This window comes from Eubalaena glacialis, chromosome 1 (genome assembly GCF_028564815.1).
Source record: "Eubalaena glacialis isolate mEubGla1 chromosome 1, mEubGla1.1.hap2.+ XY, whole genome shotgun sequence".
NCBI classification, from domain to species: Eukaryota; Metazoa; Chordata; class Mammalia; order Artiodactyla; family Balaenidae; genus Eubalaena; species Eubalaena glacialis.
In genome coordinates this window covers 57,542,289-57,567,502 of record NC_083716.1, presented here as the reverse complement: position 1 = coordinate 57,567,502, position 25,214 = coordinate 57,542,289, and the positions used below count along the sequence as shown (strand labels likewise).

The following is a 25,214-nucleotide window of genomic DNA, read 5'->3' as shown; positions in this document are numbered from 1 at the left end:
TTTAATTTTAAAGGCAGTTGCTAACTAAATTTTTCTTTTTCTTTAATTCACAGAAGGAATAAAGACTCTGCAGTGACTGTGTCTGTGGTGATTGTGCAGATTTTTCATGAGAGAGTTAATAAACTAAGACTTTTTACATATCTGGTTGTTTGGAATATATTTGAAGTTTACTGGGAGTGCTGTAAAATTGGTTTGCTGTTTAACAGATTTAGAGTGCTGCCCAAGTTCACATGTTCCATTAAGCATTCAGTGAAAACTTGCTATGTTGGGGTGGTGTTTGTCCTTCCCTTTAATGGCACAAAGATGTCAGGGTGTAGAGTATTGGCAACGTGGGAGCATGTAGGGCCAGTCTGGTGTGCTCATGTTAATACTTGGTATTACAGTTGGTCAGTCTCTGAAAGAGACTCTTGAAACCTGAATTCCTTTTTGGTCTTACTAGAACCCCACTTAGTCTTTGTTACGGAAAAAAATTTGCTGGCCTTGATAGAAATTAAGTTACTAGATTGCACTCTCATCATTTATCCTGAAGTAAACAGGATCTGTCAAAATTGTTATTTGTCTATTGCGGGCTTGTGCTTATGTGATAAATGAGTGGTTTATTGTGGGTGGGGAATTTGAAAAAGGCTCTAGAGTGGTGAATATTTGTGTGTAATGTGTAATTGCTTGGTAAATCTGATTGTGCATGGGTTTTATGAAGCATTGAGGGTTATCTAGTGCTACTTTTTCTTTGCCAGATGCTTATTCTCACACTGGCTTTTTTAGGCATCAAGGTTGAGAACCTGAAATGTGGGTGGGTTATTGGTCAGTTGTGTGGGGTTGGGGGATTTGAGGAGGGGGTTGTTTGAAGGTTGCTGGGGGGTTGGGGAGCCCTTTGAGAGGATAGGAAACATGAGTAGGAGAGCTTGGGTGTTTGGGAGGGGACAGAAGAGGCATTAATGGTTTATGGGTTTTGGGTGTCATTCTTCCCTGAGGTTGGTGTGTGATTGGTTTCTCCCTTAAGTGGGTCCATGTAGGAGTCAAGCTTATAAATGCTATTAAGAACTATGTCAGTGGATGAAAAGCTTCAGAGGAAACTCGGGAAGCAGTAGAGGACTGCTTGGTTGGTTGGGTTGAAAGGGGAACCAGGAAAAAGCAAGAATCACGATAGCAGAAGGCATGTGAGTGTTGCAGGAAGGAATGGTTGAATATTTTGGAGAGAGCCTGGTGAGAGGCCTTGACTTGAAGAAGGAGCTATAGCCTGGGAGGGCAGGGATGTGACCAGGTAAGTGAGGAACCTGAACCTGCTGGCCCAGGGTGCAGAGGGCGGGGTGGGTGTAGTTCCATTTGTGGCTCTGCTGAGGCTGCATACTTGGGTTTGTGGAAAGCATGGCCTTGTGGGTTCCATTGCTAGGGAATCTGCTTTGTGCTCCCTTAATAGGACCAGGAAATAAGATCAGATGGTCTACTTGTATAGGAAGAGTTTGAAGGAGTGGGGGATTTAGGTCTGCACACTTCTGTTTTCACCAAAATGGCTAATGGGTGGTGTGGAATCCCTAAGGGATTTGAGGTGAGTGGCATTTTTAAATGGGCAGTGCATGGAGGCCAGAGATCATCCATGCCTGGTGGAGATGCAGTTCCCCAGGACTGATCTAGGGTGTAGGAGCAGAGATGGGCTGGTGAGCAGCATGTAGGGGCAAGAAGCAGAAGATGCTGGGAGAGGTTATATTTGGGATGGCTCAGGACAGGGCAGGAGATGAAGCTGAGCAGTGGTGGGCGGGGGTGGGGGGTGACCCCAGGGGCCTGTGGTCACAAAGTTCAGGAGCAGGGCTAGAAGAAGCAATGGAGCAAGAACCGAAGGGTAGGAGGTGGTCTTCAGGGTGAGGTACTAGGGGTTGGTGTGAAGACGGCACAGCTGCAGGGAGCCTGATGAGGTGAAGTTTGGCAACCAAGTCACAAGATGTGTAGGCTTTTCCATTGGGATATGCCCGGGGAGGGCAAAGTTTGCAGTCATTCAGCCAGTAGTCTCTTTGAAGGGAATCGTGATTAACTCTGGTTGAGCCTGTTTTTCTAGGGGAACTGCCTGGGCTAGGATATTACAAACGTCACGAACTGGCAGTCTTGTCAGTAAGCTTTATGGACAGGCAAAGCATTTCAAAATAGGACAAACATGAAGATCCAGATCCAGATTCCTAGCCTCTTGAGTTATCAGAAGAATCAACAGCAGGCCCACCTTCCTGCATGGTGACAGTTGGCAAGGTTAGAGGGTGGGCTGTGTGCCTCAGGGTAGGTGTTTGTTCTGTCGTCCCCCGTGGCCTCTGCTCTTGCAAGCTAGCCTGCACCCTTGTCCACCTGCCCTCTGGTCTTGTGTCCCCTCTGCATGCCGCTTAACTTCCATCTAGTCCAGCTGGGTGTCTGAGCAAGTTGCTTGGTCCCCTGATTGGGGGTTAACTTCTCTTTAAATTGGGGCCCCCAAGGGTACCTTCTCTGCTGACCTGACTCACAAGGCTATTTTGAGTCTCAGATGATAAAGCACCTGTGAGAATAGTTTGGAAACTGAAGTGCTGAGCAACTGTGTGACGGGAAGCAAGGACTAGCGTTCAGTTGTGCACAGTTGTGCTGTGGAACTCTAGGATTGGAGATTCAGCACTTTGTCGGCCCTGACATTAACCAGACCATACAGCTGTCAACAGGCTTTGAAAGAGCCTCCGTGAAAATGCAAAGTTGACTTTACTCATCAACAGTCAGGGAGGGCACATCGCTTCCCTCAACTTGGCACTTGTGAGAGGCTGTTGCTTCATGAGGATAGCAAGGAAGAGTCTGGCGAGAAGTTTAGAACTGCACCCCTTCGTTCCACTTGTAGCTGCATGTGCCCAGATAGTCAGCCAGCATTTAATTGCTCTGCTCTCTTCCCTCCAAAGAAGAGGTTAAATGGCAAGTTGATTATTCTGGGCTCTCCTTAAAGGTAGCATCTTGACAAATACACCATACTCTTGTAGCTGAGGCAGTTACTGTATAAACAATTACTTCCTTTAATCTGTACAATAATCCTAAGAGGTAGGTCTCATTGGACCCATGTTGGAGAGGGTTTAGAGCAGTTAAGCAACTTAACTAAGCAGTGGGGTGGGATTAGAATGCAGTTGTTTGACTGCAGTCTTTGTTGTCGTGCATTTACCCATTGTGAAACGAATGTTAATTGAGCAGCTTTCTTCCACAGGGTGTATAATGGTGTGCAAGACTAGACCTACTACGTACTGTATTTGTCTAACTAGTAGTTAGGGTGCCTGTTGCCAGTAGTGTTACTGAACAAGTCATAGATGACCATCTGAATTCCCCATTTACTGAACAGCTGTGCACACTAGTCCCTGTTCTGGTAGCTGGGGAGGTGGGTGAAGAAGCTGTCCCTGCCCCCAGTGCTCAGAGGGGCTTAAGCACCTTGTCTGGGGTCTCATGGCCTGGTTTCTGCTCCTTAGCATGAAGCAGCAGACTAATTATGTTAAGTTAGGTGGTGGGATTCCAGAGGCGAGAAAGTCTTCCAAGAGTAACACTAACTGGGGTAAGATGTGATCTGATGAGGGCACACGGGAGCAGGTGTCTCACTGGGGCTGTGAAAGTAGAGAAAGATCACACGGAGATGCACCAGTCATCCTGCAGGGAAGAGTGGGGATGAGGTGGGAGCGTGCGGGAGCAGAGTGCAGGTAGGCTTTGTCATCCTCAGTGAGGTGCAAGGCGCTGTGGTGACTGGTGGCTTCCAGCAGAGTGTTGCCCAATGCATTACTGGTAAGAGAAATCCTATTTCAAAAATAGACTTCAGGTTGGCTGCAAGAGCACAGAGGTGTGACGATTGATTGATTTTTTAACATCTTTATTGGAGTATAATTGCTTTACACTCGTGTGTTTCTGCTGTGGAACAAAGTGAATCAGCTATACATATACATATATCCCCATATCTCCTCCCTCTTGCGTCTCCCTCCCACCCTCCCTATCCCACCCCTCTAGGTGGTCACAAAGCACTGAGCTGACCTCCCTGTGCTATGCGGCTGCTTCCCACTAGCTATCTATTTTATATTTGGTAGTGTATATGTGTCCATGCCACTCTCTCACTTCGTTCCAGCTTACCCTTCCCCCTCCCTGTGTCCTCAGGTCCATTCTCTATGTCTGCGTCTTTATTCCTTTCCTGCCCCTAGGTTCTTCAGAACCATTTTTTCTTTTCTTTAAGATTCCATATATATGTGTTAGCATACGGTATTTGTTTTTCTCTTTCTGACTTACTTCACTCTGTATGACAGACTCTAGGTCTATCCACCTCAGTACAAATAACTCAATTTCGTTTCTTTTTATGGCTGAGTAATATTCCATTGTATATATGTGCCACATCTTCTTTATCCATTCATCTCTCGATGGACACTTAGGTTGCTTCCATGTCCTGGCTATTGTAAATAGTGCTGCATTGAACATTGTGGTACATGACTCTTTGAATTACGGTTTTCTCAGGGTGTATGCCCAGTAGTGAGATTGCTGGGTGTATGGTAGTTCTATTTTTAGTTTTTTAAGGAACCTCCGTACTGTTCTCCATAGTGGCTGTATCAATTTACATTCCCACCAACAGTGCAAGAGTGTTCCCTTTTCTCCACACCCTCTCCAGCATTTATTGTTTGTAGATTTTTTTTTTGAAATAATATTATTTGGGATCTCAGAATTCTTACTGAAATATAGAACTGTACTTCTTTTTAACAGGACACAAAGAATGAGGGATTATCTCTAACTCTGAGGACTAAATTGTTTCAGATTTTACTAAAGATTATAAGAAAAAGTATTAATCATATCATTGGTTCCAACTGGTGTGAGGTGATCCTCATTGTAGTTTTTTTTTTTTTTTTGTAATAAATTTACTTATTTTTGGCTGCATTGGTTCTTTGTTGCTGCATGTGGGCTTTCTGTAGTTGCAGTGAGTGGGGGCTACTCTGTTGCGCTGCATGGTCTTCTCATTGCGGTGGCTTCTTTTGTTATGGAGCACGGGCTCTAGGTGCGTGGGCTTTGGTAGTTGTGGCACATGGGCTCAGTAATTGTGGCTTGCGGGCTCTAGAGCACAGGCTCAGTAGTTGTAGCGCGCAGGCTTAGCTGCTCTGCGGCATGTGGGATCTTCCCAGACCAGGGCTTGAACCCGTGTCGCCTGCATTGGCAGACGGATTCTTAACCACTGCGCCACTAGGAAAGCCCCTCATTGTAGGTTTGATTTGCATTTCTCTAATGATTAGTGATGTTGAGCATCCTTTCATGTGTTTGTTGGCAATCTGTATATCTTCTTTGGAGAAATGTCTGTTTAGGTCTTCTGCCTATTTTTGGATTTGGTTGGTGGTTTTGATATTGAGCTGCATGAGTGCTTGTATATTTTGGAGATTAATCCTTTGTTTGTTGCTTTGTTTGCAAATATTTTCTCCCATTCTGAGGGTTGTCTTTTGGTCTTGTTTATGGTTTCCTTTGCTGTGCCAAAGCTTTTAAGTGTCATTAGGTCCCATTTGTTTATTTTTGTTTTTATTTCCATTTCTCTAGGAGGTGGGTCAAAAAGGATCTTGCTGTGATTTATGTCATAGAGTGTTCTGCCTGTGTTTTCCTCTAAGAGTTTGATAGTGTCTGGCCTTACATTTAGGTCTTTAATCCATTTTGAGTTTATTTTTGTGTATGGTGTTAGGGAGTGTTCTAATTTCATTCTTTTACATGTAGCTGTCCAGTTTTCCCAGCACCACTTATTGAAGAGGCTGCCTTTTCTCCATTGTATATTCTTGCCTCCTTTATCAAAGATAAGCTGACCATATGTGCATGGGTTTATCTCTGGGCTTTCTATCCTGTTCCATTGATCTGTATTTCTGTTTTTGTGCCTGTACCATACTGCCTTGATTACTGTAGCTTTGTAGTATAGTCTGAAGTCAGGGAGTCTGATTCCTCCAGGTCCGTCTTTTTTTCTCAAGATTGCTTTGGCTGTTCAGGGTCTTTTGTGTTTCTATATAAATTGTGAAGTTTTTTGTTCTAGTTCTGTGAAAAATGCCATTGGTAGTTTGATAAGGATTGCTTTGGGTAGTATAGTCATTTTCACAATGTTGATTCTTCCAATCGAAGAACATGGTATATCTCTCCATCTGTTTGTATCATCTTTAATTTCTTTCATCAGTGACACTTGATTTATTTATGCTGGCAAAGCAGAGGATTTCCTGAGTTCTGGAGCCCTATAGTGTGAGCCTAGGGAGTAAAGACATCTCACTTTCATTTGTCCTTCCCCTTCCACTCACCCTTGAACTTCCTTTCCTGTATGCTAGACATTGTGGAAGTGAGACCCCCCCAGAACAACAGTGTCCACGGTCTGGTTGGGAGTTAGGGACAAGTGAGGTTCTGGTGGGAAATGAGGCTGGAGGGGTCAGCAGGGAACAGGTCAGGCAGGAACCTTGTATGCTGGGCTAAGGATGTATCTTGTTCAGTATTTTGGTTGAATAAAAGAAAACTTTAGAGAGAAGATGTTCAGCAGTGGATTGACTGTCTTTGTCATGGTGAATTCCTTTGCATGGAGGGTACTTAAGCCCTTGGACTGCTCATGTATGTTGGAGAGGGGATTTGTGCAGGAGGTTAGGGGTTGTTGAGATGGCATCCAAGCAGTCTAGCTTAGTGGGAAAAGGACTAGACTGGGAATCGGGAGACCTGGTTTCTGATCCCTAGTCAGCTGACAGCTGGCTGGGGCCCTGGATGGGCAAGGGGCTTCCCCTTCCTGGGCCTCCATTTCCCTGTGTTTAGGTGAGGTACAAGGGCCGGATGCGTGGGTCCCAAGCGTGGTACCTGGGGGCTTATTAAAAATGCAAATGCCCATGTCTCTTGTCCCAGTTTCCGGAGTTACTAGTTCTGGGTGCCACCGAAGCATCTGACGTTTTAACAGCTTCCAGGTGATGCTACTGATGAGCTAGGTTAGGGAAACTGGACTAAAAAGTCTCTAATGTCCCTTCTGCCTCTGAGAATTCTGTGTCTCTGAGGGAGATGTGGTCTCTGTCCTTAAGAAGCTGGCAAGTAAACAGTAATACTACTGTTACTACTGCTAATAAAAGTAATACAGAATAGCTAACATTTATTGAGTGCTTTCTATGTGCCAGGTATTGAACTCATTTCTCTCATTTACCTTTTATAACCACTACCAGGGAGGTATTCTTATCCCTGTTTTACAGATGAAGAGATTGAGGCTCAAAGAGATTAGTGCATTTGGTCAAAGTTATGCAGGTTTGACTGCCTGTGGTACACCTGGGGACATTTGTGGAACTTCCCAGTAAGGAGCTAGAATTTGCACTGAGTCTTGATGGGTGCAGAGAGATTAGCTAAGGCAGTAGTTCTCCAAATGTAGTCTGACACTGGCAGCATCCACATCCCCCTGGAACTTGTTAGAAATGCAAATTCTCGGGCCCTACCCCAGACCCACCGAATCGGAAACTGTGGGGCCAGCAAGCTGTGTTTTAACATGTCCTCTAGGAGGTACTGATGCAGGTTGAAGTTTGAGAACCACTGAGTTGGGGGGAGAGAAGGACATTACAGGGGGCACAGTCGTGGAGACCAGGAAGGGCAGTGTTGCAGACTGGCCCATCACTGGCCTTCCCTTTGGTGGAATCAAGAGGTCACGTGAGCCACGCAGACTCCCACGAGGGGGCACTGTGGGCACAGGCTTGGATGCTGCCTGTTATGCTGTCATGGCCGCTACCCTGGTGGAAGCGTGAAAAAAGCCTGGTGCCACATCAACTGGAGAGGTCATTCTTTCTTCTCAGAAAAGGTCTAATGGGGGTGGTAATCTTGTTTATAGGATTGGTCCCTTGTAGGGAAGCTGAACCTACAGGGCCTTCTGCTGTTCACACGTGCATGGCAATGTCTACCCGTCCGTGCTGCAGTGTCTCTGCAGATCCTGTGCAAATAGCATTCCTCTTGTAGCTCCCCAGCCAAGGCGCTTGCAGTTTCTTTGGAAGAAAGAACGCTTGAACCCCAGCTACCCGATTGTAGTTCATTGTGCTCCCTATAGGCGACACCTCTGTCTGGTTCTTTCACAGTTTGGGAGTAGGGTGGAGTGATGGGTCACAAGACCTGTCTTCAAGCCTTAGCTCTGCCCCAGCCATGCTTTGTGATCGCAGGCAAGTCCCCTTTCTTTGGGCCTCATTTTTCTTTTGTGTTAGTTAAGGGAGTGGTATGGAGAAGGTGGCTTTCAGCATCTTTCTCTCCACATATAAAATGCTTCCCTGGGGGGTTGAGGAGGAGATAGGCTTGTCCTACTCAAGGAGCTGGGATTGCAGGGCAGCTGTAAGCCCTGCTGCATGACATCCATCTCCTGTATCCATTTAAGTAAGCCTTGTCAGGTACTTGGTACAAGGCAGAAGGTGGAACCTATCAAGTTGGATTTTAAAAACCAGATCTTTAGGCAAGGATCTGCCTCTATAGATTTCTATTCTGCATATGCTTGGAAGAATGGGAGATTTACACCTTATTGTCCTCTCAGCTGCAGCGTGTATTTCTTCTGAAAATACATTGCCTCTGAAGGAGGGGCTGTGACAGTGTTGGGGGCTCTGGCATTCACCTCATTAATCAAGGGATTGGCCTCCAACACCTCATGGTGACTGCTCACCCAGCTGAGCTACTCTGCCTGGGCACTTAGTTTCTGGAATTGTGTTTTCAGAGAGCTGTAGATGTGCTCATCTCAGAGCCAGAGGGGATTAAAGAGAGGGTCTGGTTCAGCTCTCTTGCTGGCTCCCCCTTTATATGACGATGTTCAGAGAGCTTGGTTAGAAATTGCCCAGCCCAATAGGCAAACACTGTCAAGCTGCAGCTCTCCTTGGTGGAGGAAGCTCGTTAAACAAGATGCTTCTTTCCATCAGGCCCCCTTGGAGAAGGAAAGAAAGCTCTTCAGTTGATCTGGCATCTCTGTTTTGCATGCACATAACGCTCCATTTTCTTCTGTTTTTGGATGAAGCCACTGAGGCATAGGTCAGGTGGCTTTTCCCAAGTCCCGTAGCTCATCAGTGTGGGGGAGGACTGAGCTTCAGGCCTCTTCACCTTGAGCTGGCTCCCCTCCTGACTGCAGGTGAGCCATTTGCTACTCAGGTGCCATATTCTCCTCCTCTTTTTTTAAGAAAATATTCCACCCTTAGGTGTTTGGGTTTTTTTCCATTTTATTGAGATGTAATTGACATATAGCATAGTATTAGTGTCAGGTATACAGCATAATGGTTTGATATGTCTATATATTGTGAAATGATCACCACAATAAGTCTATTTAACATCCATCATCTCACAGTTAACATTTTTTTTCTTGTGATGAGAACTTTTAAGATTTACTCTCTTAGCAACTTTTTTTTTTAAAATGTATATATATATATATTTTTAAGACCTCCTGACTTATTTATTTATTTTATTTTTTTGGCTGTGTTGGGTCTTCGTTTCTACGCGAGGGCTTTCTCTAGTTGTGGCAAGCGGGGGCCACTCTTCATCGCTGTGCACGGGCTTTTCACTGTCGCGGCCTCTCTTGTTGGGGGGCACAGGCTCCAGACGCGCAGGCTCAGTAGTTGTGGCTCACGGGCCTAGTTGCTCCGCGGCATGTGGGATCTTCCCAGACCAGGGCTCGAACCCGTGTCCCCTGCATTGGCAGGCAGATTCTCAACCACTGCGCCACCAGGGAAGCCCAGCAACTTTCAAGTATATAATACAGTATCGTTAGCTATAGTCACCATGCTGTACATTACATCCCCAGAACTTACAGCTGGAAGTTTGTACCTTTTGACCACCTTCACCCATTTTCACCCACCCCTTGCTTCTGGCAACCACCAACCTGTTCTGTTTCTGTGAGTTTGGTTTGTTTTAGATGCCACATATGAGTGAGATCATACAGTGTTTGTCTTTCTGTCTGACCTATTTCACTTAGCATATTACCCCCAAGTCCATCTGTATTGTCACAAATGGCAGGATTTCCGTTTTTATGGCTGAATAATATTCCATGTGTGTGTGTCACATTTTTAATCATTCATCCAGTCATGGACACTTAAGTTGTTTCTATGTCTTGACTATCGTAAATAATGCCGCAGTGAACATGGGAGGGCAGATACCTCTTTGAGATAGCGATTTCATTTCCTTTGGATATATACCCATGTTTGGAATTGCTGGATCATGTGGTAGTTATATTTTTAATTTTTTGAGGAACGTCCATACTATTTTCTGTAGCGGTTGCACCAATTTACATTCCACCAACAATGCACAAGGGTTCCCGTTTCTCCACATTTTTGCCAACACTTGTTATCTCCTGTCATTTTGATGACAGCCATTCTAACAGGTGTGAGGTGATACCTCATTGTGGTTTTTGATTTGCATTTTCCTGATGATTAGTGATGCTGAGCGCCTTTTCATGTACCTTTTGGTTATTTGTGTGTCTTCTTTCAGAAAAATGTTCAGTTCCTCTGCCCATTTTTTAATTGGATTGCCTTTTTTTTTTTTGGCTATTTAGTTATATGAGTTTTTTATATACTTTGGATATTAACCCCTTATCTAATATTTGGTTTGCAAATATTTTCTCCTTTTCGGTAGGTTGCCTTTTCATTTTGTTGATGGTTTCCTTTGCTGTGGAGAAGCTTTTTTATTTGATATAGTCCCACTTGTTCATTTTTGCTTTTGTTGCCTTTGCTTTTGGTGTCAAATCCAAAAAAATCATTGCCAAGACTGATGTCAGGGAGCTTACAGCCTGTATTTTCTTCTAGGAGATTTATGGTTTTAGGTCTTCTGTTCAAGTGTTTAATCCATTTTGAGTTGATTTTTGGGTAGGGTGTAAGATATAGGTCCACATTCTTTTGCATGTGGCTGTCCAGTTTTCCCAGTACCATTTTCCTTCTGTTTTTAAGGTTACAGAGCACTGTAGTATTGTCTGGGGTGCTTCTCCACGCTGTCCAGCTCATTGCCCTTTGCTGTCAAGAGAGTCGCTGGTACAGAAATGTTCCCTCAGAGGCCGAGAATTTAATTTTTTTAAATTTATTTATTTATTTTTGGCTGCATTGGATCTTCATTGCTGCGTGCGTGCTTTCTCTAGTTGCGGCGAGCTGGGGCTACTCTTTGTTGTGGTGCGCGGGCTTCTCTTTGCAGTGGCTTCTCGTGTTGCGGAGCACGGGCTCTGGGCGTGCGGGCTTCAGGAGTTGTGGCTCGCGTGCTCTAGAGCGCAGGCTCAGTAGTTGAGGCGCATGGGCTTAGTTGCTCCGCGGCACGTGGGATCTTCCCGGACCATGGGTCGAACCCGTGTCCCCTGCATTGGCAGGCGGATTCTTAACCACTGCGCCACCAGGGAAGTCCTGAGGCCGAGAATTTAAATGTCTCCTACTGGTGCTCCCTGAGCCAGCTTTGTCTTTGGTTTAGATGGTATACTAGGTAGGTGGCCTTCAGCTGCAGGTAACTGAGAACTCAGACTGCCTTGAACAGTTACGACATTTATTTGCTTACATAAGAAGCCATCTAGATGCAGCGGGTCCTTCAAGGTTGCAGGCCCCTTTGCATCTAGATGGCTTCTTACGTAGATGCAGCAGTTCAACAGTGTCATCAGGACCTAAACATTTCTCTCTTTGCTTTGCTACTCACTGTGTTGGCTCCATTCTGCAAGGTGGTTGCCAAGTACCACTGGGGCTAACAGGGCTGGGACTAGGGTGGCGTGGTGAGACACTTGGGACGTGAAACCTAAGGAGGTGTTCACTTGGGGTGGGCACAGTGCAGGGTTAACGCTTTTATGACTCCAGGAGTACTTCACCCTCGTTCTGGCCCTTGGGGCTAACCCTGCCCTCCTTCATGTTCGTGGGAGAGAGACTGCCACTGCCCGCCGCCAACCCCCACCGCCTCATTTCACTTAGAGTAGGCTAAACTGCTGCAACAAGTAGGTCCCCAAAATGTGATTGGCATAAACACAATACAGACGTATTCCTAATTCTAGAAGTCCAAGGCAGGGTATTCCTGGTCAGCAGGAAGCTTTCCTTTGCGTGTGGTAATTCAAGAACACAGCTTCCTTCTGTCCTGTGCCTTTGCCATCTTTAGGGCCTCATGGTCACTTGCATCCGCCTGGCAGAGTGGGAAAAAGAGGTAGAGGAGAGACACCCATTCTCCACAAAGGCCTGACTAGGAAGTCACCCACATCATTCTATTCCTACTCTGTTGGCTGGGACTTAGTCTCCTGACACACCTAACTGCAACGGGGCTGGGGAATGTAGCCTAGCTCTAGCCCAGGCAGAGGCGAGGAGAGTGGTTTGGGGGGACATCTATTGGTCTTTGCCGTGGCAGGAGGAAGAAAATGGATGCTTTATGGGGACCCTTTGAGCAGAAGCCTCTCAAGGAAATGGGGGAATTTATTGGAAAGCTGGAGGTGTCTTAACAACCAGAATGTAGGTAGTGCTGGTGGCCCCCGTGGGAGTGGGACTGGAAAGTGTTCCAGTACAAATCAGCTCTTCCACCCTTCCCCCTCTATGAGTCTACTCCACTCCTTTGCAGGCCTGCTTCTTTTGCTCTCCTTTCTTTCCCATGGCTACCTTTCCAGCTTCCCATTCCCTCCTATTCCAAGCATCCAACAACATTGATTTGACCCTGCATCCCACTTGTCACTTCCCAAGAATGAGACGCTGACTGGCCTGGCCTGGGAGAAGGGTCCCTTCCTGGTCCTGCTAGCTCATGGAGCCCACTTTCCACTTAACCAGGGCCGAGGGAGCACTTGCTGAGAAGGAATGAAGACAGAGGGGGCTGCTGATGTGTCCACAGCAGCCGCCCCTCGTGTTGCTAAGACTTGCTTTCCTTGTCACTCCCAGACCACCATGTTACCATTAAAAAAAAACAAAACCAAACCTTTATTTTTAAAAACTTTATTTAAAAAAATAACTTTATTGAGATACAATTCACATACCAAAATATCCTTTTTTTTTTTTTTTTAAATTTTATTTTTGGCTGCATTGGGTCTTTGTTGCTTCACGTGGGCTTTCTCTAGTTGCGGTGAGAAACTGCTCTTCGTTGTGGTGCGCGGGCTTCTCATTGTGGTGGCTTCTCTTGTTGTGGAGCACTGGCTCTAGGTGCGCGGGCTTCAGTAGTTGTGGCTCGCGGGCTCTAGAGCTCAGGCTCGGTAGTTGTGGCGCACGGGCTTAGTTGCTCCACGGCATGTGGGATCTTCCCGGACCAGGGCAAACCCGTGTCCCCTGCGTTGGCAGGCGGATTCTTAACCACTGTGCCACCAGGGAAGCCCTATTTATCCTTTTAAAGTGTACAATTCAGTGGGCGTCAAGATTTTTGCAGAGATGTGCAACTATCATCACCACCTAACTTTTAAACATTCTCATCATGCTAGAGAGAAACCCTGTGCCTATTAGCAGTCACTCCCCATTTACTCCAGCCTCTACCCCTAACCCTGGGCAACCACTAAGCTATTTCCTGTCTCTATAGATTTACTGATTTGGGACATACTCATTTCATATAAATGGAATTATACAGAATGTGGTCTTTTTGTGGTTGTATTCTTTCACTTAATGTTTTTAAGCTTCATCCATATTTTAGCATGTATCATTACTTCATTCCTTTAAAAAAATATAACTTTATTGAGTTATAATTCACAGACCATGAAATTCACCGTTTAAAGTGTGCAACTCAGTTGTGTTTTGTTTATTCACAGAGTTGTGCAACACTCACCACTATCTAATTTTAGAACATTTTCATCACTTCAGAAAAGAAACCTCTTAACCATTAGCAGTCTCTCCTATTCCTCCCCTCCTGGCCCCTGAAAACCACTAATCTGCTTTAAAGTCTCTGTGGATTAGCCTATTCTGGACATTTTATGTAAATGAAATCATACCATGTATATGATTTGTGTCTGGCTTCTTTCACTTAGTATAATGTTTTTAAGGTTCACCCATGTAGTGACAGACAGCAGTACAGTTAATACCTTTTAATTGTCAAATAATATTCAGTTGTATGGATATACCATATATTGTTTATCCATTCATCAGTTGATGGACATTTGAATTGTTTCTATTTTTCTGCTTTATGAATAATTCTGCTGTGACCATTCATGTGCAAGTTTCTGTGTGGACATATCTTTTTCTTTCTCTTGGATTATATATAATACCTAGGAGTAGAATCCTAGGTCATATGGCAACTCTGTGTTTTAACATTTCGAGGTGCTGCCAAACCATCTTCCACAGAGGCAGCACCATTTTATGTTCCCACCAGCAGTGTATGAGGATCCTCATTTCTTCACATCCTTGTCAGCACTTGTTATTATCTGTACTTTTGACTTTAGCCATCAAGTGGGTATGAAGTAGTTTCTCATTATGGTTTTGATTTGCATCTGATAATAATCAGTGGTGGGACTTCCTTGGCGGTCCATTGGTTGAGACTTCACCTTCCAATGCAGGGGGTGAGGGTTCGATCCCTGGTCAGGGAGCTGAGATCCCATGTGCATCTGGTCAGAAAGCCAAGACATAGGACAGAAGCAATATTGTAACAAATTCAATAAACACTTTAAAAGTGGTCCCCATTAAAAAAAAAAAAAAAAATCAGTGGCACTGAGCATCTTTTCATGTGCTTGTTGGCTGTTTGTATGTCTTATTTAGAAAAGTGTTTAGTCTTGCTCATTTTAGAATTGGGTTATTTGTCCTTTTTTTAAAATTGAAATATAATCGATTTACAGTACTGTGTTAGGTGTACAGCAGAGTGATTCGGTTATATATATATATCTTTCAGACTATTTTCCATTATAGGTTATTATAAAATATTGAATATAGTCCCTGTGCTGTACAGTAAATCCTTGTTACTTATCTGTTTTATGCGTAGTTTATTATATCTGTTAATCCCATAGTCCTAATTTGTCACTGCACCGCCCCCCCCCCACCCCCCAGCTTTGGTAACCGTAAGTTTTTTTTCTGTCTCTTTGAGTCTGTTTTGTATATGGATTCATTTGAATTATGTTTTAGATTACATATATAAGTCATGCTGTATAATATTTGTCTTTCTCTAACTTCGTGTAGTATGATATTCTCTAGATCCATCCATTTTGCTGCAATTTGTTGAGTTATAAGTATTCTTCATATATTCTAGATATAAGTCTCTTATTAAGTATATGGTTTGCAGGTATTCTATTCTTTGGGTTGTCTTTTCACTTTCTTGATTGTGTTCTTTAAAAGGCAAAAGTTTTACATTTTGATGAATTCGAAACTTTTTTTCTTCTTTTACTTGTGTTTTTGATGTTATAGCTAAGAAACCATTGCCTAACCCAAAGTCACAAAGATGGATATGTTTTCTTTTATAAGTTTTATAGTTTTAGCTCTAACATTTAGGTTTATGATCCATTTTGAGTTAATTTTTGTAGCTGGTGTTAGGATGGGTCTGACTTCATTCTTTTGGCATGTGGCTTCTCAGTTGTCCTAGCACCACTTGTTGAAAAGACTGTGCTTTCCCACTGAACTGTATTGACACCTTTGTGGAAAATCAGTGTTCTTTGTAGCCACTTCCTGGATTTTCTGTCCTTTGAAACTGCTGTCAGGGTTCCCATGAGACTTTGAATATAAAGAATAATGCTTTTCTTGTATTGAACACCTACTATTTACAGTGCTAGGCACATTATATATATTCTCTCTTGTCCTCACGATAATTCTTCAAGGTGAGTAGTAGTATCCTTATCTCAGAGATAAGCAAATTGGAATTTAGGATTTCAGCCATTTGCTGAGGGTCCTTTAGTAATGTGGTGGAGCTGGGCCTTGAACTTAGATCAGTGTGGCTCCAAGGGCTAAGCCCAGCCATGTGCTGTGGTTCTCTGTTCCCAGGAGGTCCCACCCAGCTTGGGTGTCATTTCTGGAGTTCTTTGGGGCCATGACTAGCCAGATATATGTGTGGCAAGGATGATGGCCTGAAACCTGAATAAGATTATATGATTTCACAGTGTGCTTTGGATGTTAAAAAAAAAAAAAAAAAAGCCAATTGTTGCCTCCAGCTGCCTCTGTAAGAAGTGGGCACCTAGACTGAAGGAATGGTGGGTGAGTCCTGTTCTGCCCTGTCCTGTTGGACCACTCCTGGGAGTTATGTTATTTTTGGAAGCCATGAAGTAGAGCCCATTGAGAAAAGAGTATCAGGATGGTGGCCTGCCTTCAGATAATGGCCTGTGAGGCCCAATTGAAAGGTCTGGAGGTACTTAAGTTGGAAATGAGCCGAGAGAGGTGCTGTTGGTGAAGGGCTATCACGCAGAGGAAGGGTGAGATTTGTGCCAGAGTGTGGAAAATGTGGCAAAATGGTTTGGCTGGTCAGGAGGAAGTTTTTAAAACTCAGAGCTAATGGGAGGTGGCAGGGGCTGCCTTGGGGAGTCGTGAGCTTCTTGTCACTGGTTTTATACAAACAGAGTCTAGCTCCATACTTTGTGGATTGTCCTAGAGGCTCTTTGGGTGAAGGCCTATGGGATTTTTTTAAGGTTTCCTTTGACCCCCAAAGCTTATATGTCATGGCTTCTGGTTTTACAGGACTTCCTATCCGTGCAGCTGGGATTGCTCCCAGCTCAGATCTGTCATGCCTCACTCATCCTGAGGGCTAAATTCGGAGTTTAATAACAACACTTTGGCCTTTTTCCTTGGAGGCACTTCATCTGTTATCCCATTAATCCTCATAACATCCCTGGGCAGAAAGTGAAGGAGGGCCAGAGAGGAGAAGGAATCTGTCTCTGACTTCTTCACATCCTGAAGGTGAGAGGAGATGGCTGGTTTAGGAGCTAGCCTGGGGCTGGGGGCGTGGCCTGGATCACAGACCCTCAGGCTCCCCACCCACCCCCCCACTCCCACATACAGCCAGGTTGCACACTGGGTAAAGGGTGTGTCTCCCCAGCAGGAAGCTCAGGTCTTGGAAATAGTATATTGGTGATCTGATTCCATAAAAAGTTTAAGACACACCCATGGTGCATATGGCTCCAGGTCAACTCAGTCAGGAGTGGGAATGGGTGGGCATGGAGGTGAGCAGATGAAGTTTGAGCCCCAAGGTGAGGGGGGAAGACCAATGTGTCCACCACTAACTTCTAGCAGAGGGGAGGGGCCAGAGGCAGCAGGAGGGCTTGCTCAGGGAGGGGATTTGAGCAAAGTTTGGAGAGTCTTGGCGAGGACTCTGGATTTACATTCTGGAGCTCAGAGTTTGAGTGGTTTTCCTACCAACTAGCCATGCGACGTGGGTCAAGTTCTTGCCCCCCACCCCTGACTCACTCTCCCCAGGAGAGGGCTTGCCTAGGGTGCTCTTTGAGATTCTGAGCCTGTGAGCCGAGTGCTGTTGCATGGATGGCTAAAGAGTCTGGGCATGCAGAGGAGAGACTGTGGACTAGCTCAGGGAAGAGGTTTGCTGGAACCGCTGTGAAGGATGAGCAGGGATGAAGGGAAGAGGACCCCAGGTGAAGGGCTCTGCTTGGGCAAAGGCATATTGGCTTTGGGGTTCTTGTCTACTCCAGACCATGCTGTTTGTCACTCCTACCTCTGTTCAGAGTCTCACAGGCATCTGTCTGGCTTCTCCATCCCTCCCAAGCTCTTTCCCTTTAAGCCTTGGCATTTTGTTTCAGGCTGGCCCTCGGCGAGTGGCCCAGTCTGCAGTGGGGACACTCTTGTCTGGACTCTGAGTGCTGCTAGTCTTCCCTGGCACCAGGCAAGGAGGGCACAGAAACCCAAGGTTACAGACTGGAGACCACTGCAGCTGGAAGGTCCCTTGAAAATCATCTGATACTATACTCCCTGTCACCTTTTTGCAGATGAGGGAATTGGGGCTTGGAGTTGCAAGCCTGGTGAGAGAAGAGCAGGTGCTAAGACCTGGAGGCAAGAGAAAGCAGATGGGTTTGTGAAAGGTAGAAGAGCCGGGACTGGGGAGTGTATGGAAATGAGGCCGGAGGGGTGGGCAGGACCGGGTAGTGACGGAGCTCTAGTAAGCCACGGGAAGATGTTAAGCAGAGGAATGGTTCCTTTTACAAAGGACACTGGCTAGAAACCGAGCCCCCGGTTTTCCCAGCGTCCCCTGTGCCTTGCTGGCCTTCCCCACCTGTGGATGGCACCTTCGTCTTCTGCTTGCTATGGCTGAAAACCTGGTAAAAGGCCTTGAGTTGTTCTCTCACCCTCCACATCTCCAGTCCCTCCACAAGTCTTTTGGCTCTTCCTTCAGAATATATCCAGGATCTGACTGCTTTTCACCACCTCCACGGCTCCTCTGGTTCAAGCTCCCACATTTCTTACTTTTTTACTGCCTTGATCCACTTATTGCACTCTGATTACACCTTGGTCCCTTCAATTTATTCTCCATGCAGCAGCTGGAGTACAGGGTGAAAGTCAGAGTCAGATGAGGTCACCCTTCTGTTCAGAGAACCCTCTAGGGGCTGCACATGTCATTCAGGGAGACGCCAAAAGGCTCTCCATGATCCACATGGCCCAAAACCTGGTCTCCCATTCCCCTCCCAGCTGCTGGTTCTGCTCTTCCAGCTTGTCAGCCTTGCTCCTGCCCCGGGGCCTTTGCATGTGTTCCCTCTGCCTGGCCCACTCTTCCCCCAGCAAACTTCATAGGTCATGCTCTCCCTTCCTTTTGGTCTTCGCTCAAGACTACTCTGGCCTCCTTATCAAAGATTGTAACCTTCCTCAAATTTCCTTCCTGGCTTTAATATTTTCTTCTCAGCATTTACTTCTTTTTTTTTTTTTTTATAGATTTATTTTTATTTATTTTTGGCTGCGTTGGGTCTTAGTTGCTGCGTGCAGGCTTTCTGTAGTTATGGCGAGCGGGGGATATTCTTCGTTGCAGTGTGTAGGCGTCTCATTGCGGTGGCTTCTCTTGTTGCGGAGCAAGGGCTCTAGGCACGCGAGCTTCAGTAGTTGTGGCTCACGGGCTCTAGAGTGCAGGCTCAGTAGTTGTGGTGCACGGGCTTAGTTGCTCCATGGCATGTGGGATCTTCCCGGACCAGGGCTCGAACCCGTGTCCCCTGCATTGACAGGCGGATTCTTTTTTTTTTTTTAATTAATTAATTAATTAATTTATGGCTGCGTGGGGTCTTCTCATTGCTGTGGCCTCTCTTGTTGTGGAGCATGGGTTCTAGGCGCACGGGCTTCAGTAACTGTGGCTCGAAGGCTCTAGAGCGCAGGCTCAGTAGTTGTGGCGCATGGGCTTAGTTGCTCGGCGGCATGTGGGATCTTCCCAGACCAGGGCTTGAACCCGTGTCCCCTGCATTGGCAGACGGATTCTTAACCACTGCGCCACCAGGGAAGCCCTCAGAATTTACTTCTAATTTGTTTTTTTGTTTATTGATTGCCTACTAGAAAGGAAGCTTCATGAAGGCAGGGATCTTTTTTTAAATATGTGTGTCTAATTTGTTCATTGCTGTTTTATCCTGGCACCTAGAGCAGTACCTGGAGCTCAGCAGGATAAATAAATACTTTCAGAATGATTGACTGACCTCATGGTGGCTGTGTGGGAGTGCATTGGGCTGGGGAGCAGGACTGGGGTGGAGTGGGGAGACCAGCCGGGAGGCTGTGACAGAATCTCAGACAGGAGATGGTCAGGGTTCTTGGGTCTACCAAATGGCAAGGTTTAGCAGCTCTCCCCTTGCTGTGATGCATGAACTGTCAACTGAGAAGAACTTTAGGTTTAAGTTTGTCTAATCCCCTCTTTGATCATTTGGGGAAATTGCGACCCACGAAAGAATTCCCCGCTAAGTTAGGGACAGAATGCAGCCTTCCTGTTCCCCAACGGCATCTTATTAAAGAACTTTGGTCTCTGGTGGGGAGAGGAGAAGCCTCAGGGGCTGTGTGGCAGTGACTTGAGAGCAGCTGCTTTTGTACTCGATGGCAGGTTGAGGGCCTGCCATGGTGACTGAGTTCATGTACGAAACGCTTTTCTTAGTGGTCACCTTGGGGTTGATGAGTAGAAGGGCATAAGATGGCTCCTGCCCCAGGCACTGCCAGTTAGGTTGAAAGTTGAGATGCCTGCTTAGCAGTTCATGAAAAGACAGATCTTGGAGGGTCTTCCAGTTGCCTCTCCAGGCATCCATTCTATCCCCCTACCACTCTCCCCACTTGTTTTTCTTGGTTGCGGGGGGTATGGGGTCTTGACTGGCTTAAGCCAATAAAAGTATGGCATCCACTTCTGCCATAGTGATAGCTTGGTGATGGGCAGTGACCCAGACCTAAGCCAATCAGTGTATGGAATCACCCCTGGCCAAAGTGACTGATTGAGGTTGGACCACTCGGAGTTGGCTGGAAAGCTTCTGTTTGATGGCTGGAAGGAGATCTCTCCTGCTCCACGTGGCGTGATATGCAAATATGAGGCTTGGAACTGCTGCAGACATTTTGCTGTCATGAGGGAAGCCAGCCTGAGGACAGAGTTGAGATTTATAGCAGGGCGAGCCAAGAGCCTAGCAGGGAAACAGCCAGAGCCCTGCTCAGACCTACCTGGAGCACCTGTTGTCCCAGTTATGGGGGCTAGCACATGCTGTCTACAGTTTAGGGTAGTTTGAGTTGACTTTTCTGTCCTCGTCGTTGAAGAAAGCCTAACTGTTAATTGGTTGCTAGACAGTGATGAGGAGGCATGAGTGAACATGATGAGAGCCAGGTGTGGCTTTTGCTGGAAGCATGCTCCACAGCCCTGCCTGAGTCCCTCTGAGAAGCCTTCTGTCCCACCAGGCCTTGAGGATAAGTGCCCAGGAGACACTCTGAGCTCTTTCTTCCTGAAAGTGGGCCAGCTGGGGCTGTCTGTATGGTTTCTAGCAGTATTGGGACCATGGAGAGATATCTATCTTTTTAGAGTCACTGGCTTTTTAACCCCCTTTCCCTGTGGATACGGGCCCTCTTGGCGGGGGTGTGTTGCTCAGAGGGGAAGGCCCCAGTCCTGCCTCTGCTAGTGGGCCATGCACACATCCATGTGGGTTGCTGGGAGTGCTTGCTTGCTGGACCACAGGTGACTCCATGCCATCCCCGCATTCGGGGCCTTTACCTTTTCTTTGCTCCTGGGTAGGCTGGTGACCAACGGCTCCTTCCTGGAATATTTATAAATGCATAAAAAACATGAACTTACAAAGAAAACCAATTCTGTTCAAATACACGTAGCAAAATATTAAAAAATTGTGATGAAGTGCCATATATGCTTCTTTTTTTTTTTTTTTTAATTTATTTGGCTGCGCCACACAGTATATGGAATCTTATTTCCCTGACCAGGGATCGAATCTGCACCCCCTGCAGTGGAAGTGCGGAGTCTTAACCACTGGACCACCAGGAAAGTCCCATATATGCTTCTTTGTTAATGCAATAATAAGAGTATCTTGTGGCAGGTCCAATAACTACTATATAATTCAGAGTTGTCATGGTGAGCATAAAGGACATAACAAGATACCTGTAATAGCTGTGATGTTCTATGAAAATATTTGTGCTTTCTGTTGGCAGCAAAGTCACTGGATCTGATCAGACTACTGGGGGGTGTTGTCTACATTCATAATTTAAAAAAGAGATAGTGAAATAAAGATGTAATTTTTTCTCATCCAAGTTTACGGTCCCCTGCGTTCTATCCGTGGACCCTATGGGGGATGTCTGTGGGCCCCAAGTTAAGAACCCTTGAGTAAAACAAAACACAACCAAAACCCTTACACACACACACACACACACACACACACACATTATGAGGATGTGTGCATGTAGGTGCATACGAAGATGTAGACACCTGGGATCCTCATACCTGCACAAAGAGCTATGGAGGACACCTCCTACCTCCCAGGTGAACCTTTTGTGCGTGCACACACATACCCAGCTGCCGACACACCCAGAGAGACACTGTACATATGTGCACATGGACATATGCAGGTCAGACACTTGGGGCCATGTGTACACATCCCCCCACAGAAGTGCACACACATGCTCACACTTACACATGCTCACATGCACAAGTGTGTGGACACACACATCCAGCTTTGTACCCAGAGCCTTCTGTATAAACGTGCACAATCCTTAGCCTCAGGGCCTAGCATGGCCACTGCAAGGGCAGAAGAGGCCAGGTTCATGCCATCTGGGTACTGCCACCCAGCCCCCAGGAGGCCCAGTCCAGGAGGACCAGAATTCTGTCTAACCCACTTTCCCAAGGCGTAAACCAAGGGGCCAGGAGGCCTCCAGAACCTTCCTTTGCTTGATGAAGTTCTGATCTGTCCCCTAATGGGTTGGGTGATGGGTATTTGGTTGATGTTGCTGTACCACCACGAGTGGGCTGCCAGGGAGCCCTCAGCTTTGGCTCTCTGAGCCCACGGGGGCAGCAGGGCGCGGGGTCAGCACAGTGCAGGGACGTCCCCAAAGGAAAGAATTCTTCACTGGTGATGCACATTGTGTCTGCAGAAGCTAATGGCCCAACCTCCTATTCAGTTTATGTAAAATAAAACAGGCCATATGCTGCTGCTTTCAGAGTTTGGGTGTTTAAATTAAATGTTGTTTAATGAATATTCAAACCCATTTGTTCTAAAGTTGTGCTCAGTGTGGTGGCGGCTTTCATCCCCCCCTCCTTCCTTGCAGCCCCCTCCGTGCTCCCGTACCCAGGGTATTAAACCATTAGAACGGGGTGTGAACATCTAGGCAGCTGTCTTCCAACGGAAATTTGGATATTAAAATGCCGGAGCAGATGACAGTGTAAATAAAGACATACAGTGAGAGGCTTGTCTGGTTATTTTTTGTTTGGTAATTAAGACGGAGGAGGTTTTGACTTAAGTTCTGTCTTACTGAGAAACAGAGGTGGGGGCCGAGAACTCTCCACCTCTTCCCTCTTTCCTTTGCCCGTCAGCCCAGAGAGGGGCTTTCACACTGGCCTCCGTGTAACTGGTATATTGACAAGTATCAACTTGGTGGCATAGAGAAGTGAAATGAGTTTATTTTTCTCCAGACACTGCTTTCTGCTGAACTCTGTCAAATTACCCTTAACATCAGCTCGAGTGGAGTCCATAGCTTTATGGTCATTTATGGTCCAGGCTGGTTCAAAACTACTGGCTCATCTCTGAATTGAACCCCTCCCCTTGGCCTGCAGTAGGCCAGACACTTCTCAGATGATTGAAGTGGGGAGGGGGTGGTGGTGGCTCTCTGATTCCCCCTCCAGCTCCAGAGCCTTGGGTCTCACTCCTTCAAATTCACAGGCAGGGACCATGGGCTGCGGAGGCAGGGTGTCCTAGGGAAGCAGTCCCCAGGGTTGTGGGAGGCATCCCTATTTTGGCTTGCTGCCATGGCTGACCTGGTGGTCTGTGTGTAGATGGGGGGCTGATGTCCTTGGGGCAGAGTCCATCTCATGCCAGCACCATCCATCACTGAAGATGCCCCCAGAGAGAGGCAGCAGGCCTCCCTTCAGCCCCATGAATGGTGCATGCCCCATCTCCTTTCTGGGTGGGGCACTGCTTCTTGGGATGTCCTTGGGCTCCAGCTCATCTCTCCTTTGCATCTCCACGTGGCTTCACAGGAGCAGCTGAGGCCCTGACATCCTGTTGCACACATTTAGAGTGAGGGTTTATGTATGACTGGAACCATTTTAGGAACATCATGAGGGTTCCCATCCTTCTCTCTTACCCTGTAAGACACCTCCCAACCCAAAGAGCTCAAATGCTTCAATGCCTCTGATTATCACCTCCACGTGGGAGACCTCCAAGCCTCTGTCAGCAGCCCTGAGCTCTCTGTGACTCTGTCTCCACTTGGACATCCCCCCAGATTTCATTATGCTCGTATCTAACTTCCTCATCTCTCCTTCCCTTCTCACCTCCACAATCCAAACCAGTGTTTTCTCTGTCATGACAACTTGCTCAACAAGCACTTAATCAAGCAGCTACTATACACCAAGTCCTGTGATAGGTACTGAGGATCCAAGGATGACTAAAAATGGTGCCTGCCCAATGGTGCCTGCCCTCAAGGAGCTCTTGGTCCAGTGGGGGCCATAGACCTAAGGGAGAGAGTCTCGGTATGAGAAGGTAAGATCTAAGGGATGTGGGTGGAGAGGTCTTAGAGGTTACTTCACTAACCTCTAAGCACTTGGGCACTCAGGAAAGGCTTCCTGGAGGGAATGATCTTTGAGCTCAGTCTTGAATTGTAATAACTAGCAGGGTAAGAAATGTAAGAAGGGCATCCTGGGGAAAGTGAATAGCAAGAACAAAGGCATGGAGGCATGGAATAGCATGGAATATGCTGAGAACTTGTAACAGTTCTGTGTTCCTGGGGTCTAATATGCAGGGTAGGCAGTGGTAAGAGACGGGTTGGTTCCTGTCTCTGTCCTGGCCTCTTCCTCCTCCCGGTCCTCCTCCAAAGAGTTGTGGCTGACAGCTCTTCAACAAGCCTTCACCCACTGCCATCCATCCCACCATAGGATGAATGATGGAGTGGGGTGGCTGATCACACGGTATCTTCCTACTTTGACATTATGCCACCAATAGGTAAGTATGGTTATGTCTTCCCCTGGGGGAGGTGGCCTGGAGGAACCATTTGAGGATGGGAAGCTATTTGGGATAAGGCAGCTATCCCAAGGCCGTCACCCTGACCTTCCTTTCGGCTCAGTTCTTGGTCTGAATTCCGAATCTCCTTGATTCGTGACTTCCCTTTGCTTTCTTTTTAGCCTCTGAGTTTGTTTCAGAATCTGGTTTCCAGATTCCATCTGATTCCTTGAGTAGGCAGCCTAGGCAGATCCATCTCTGCTGGCATTGACATTTTGCACATGGTCGGACACACCCTCAGAGAAAAGGACCCACCTATGGAGCCCAAGTTATCCTTATAGATCCATGCCTGACCCAACTCCCACAACCCCTGGCCTCTACCCAACTGTCCAGGAGGATTGGGATCTTCTAGGTGAGGTCAGCTTGGAGACTTTCTTCCCTGGCCTGATTGTGTATGCGTGTGCATATGAATGCGTGTTTGTGTCTGTCTGTGTTGAGAGAGATTGGCAGGAAGCCAGTGTCCCAGCTGAGAATCTGTTCCTGGGACTCAGAGGAAGCTGGGCGTCCCTGCCCACTTGCCCTGGCTCCAGTCTTTTACATGTGCGTTATCTACGATGGGAGTATTACATTTTGGTTGGATAGAAGTCCTAGTCCCAAGCCCATGCGTAGGCCCCTGACTTTCCCAGGTGACAGGTGTGGACTCACAGAATGCATTTTCATGATAACCAGAGACAAACAATTTGAGAGCTGAAGGTGCTATAAGGAACCCATTCATTTGTTTCTTCTTTCTTACAATTTGTATCAG

General features: G+C 46.5%; 1 protein-coding gene across 7 annotated transcripts in view; it reads left to right on the top strand.

Moving 5' to 3' along the window:
* RPS24 (ribosomal protein S24) overlaps positions 1–25,214 on the top strand; it is a 443,924-nt gene that overhangs the window by 6,195 nt on the left and 412,515 nt on the right. For 3 of the 7 annotated variants that reach the window (XM_061180067.1, XM_061180104.1, XM_061180077.1), the window contains one exon: positions 54–140. The exons of the other annotated variants lie outside the window; for them this stretch is intronic. In XM_061180067.1, coding sequence (XP_061036050.1) covers positions 54–62 — 9 coding nt within the window. In that variant the 3' untranslated portion in view covers positions 63–140. Of the gene's footprint in view, positions 1–53; positions 141–25,214 lie in introns of those variants that run through there. 7 annotated transcript variants of the gene reach the window in all.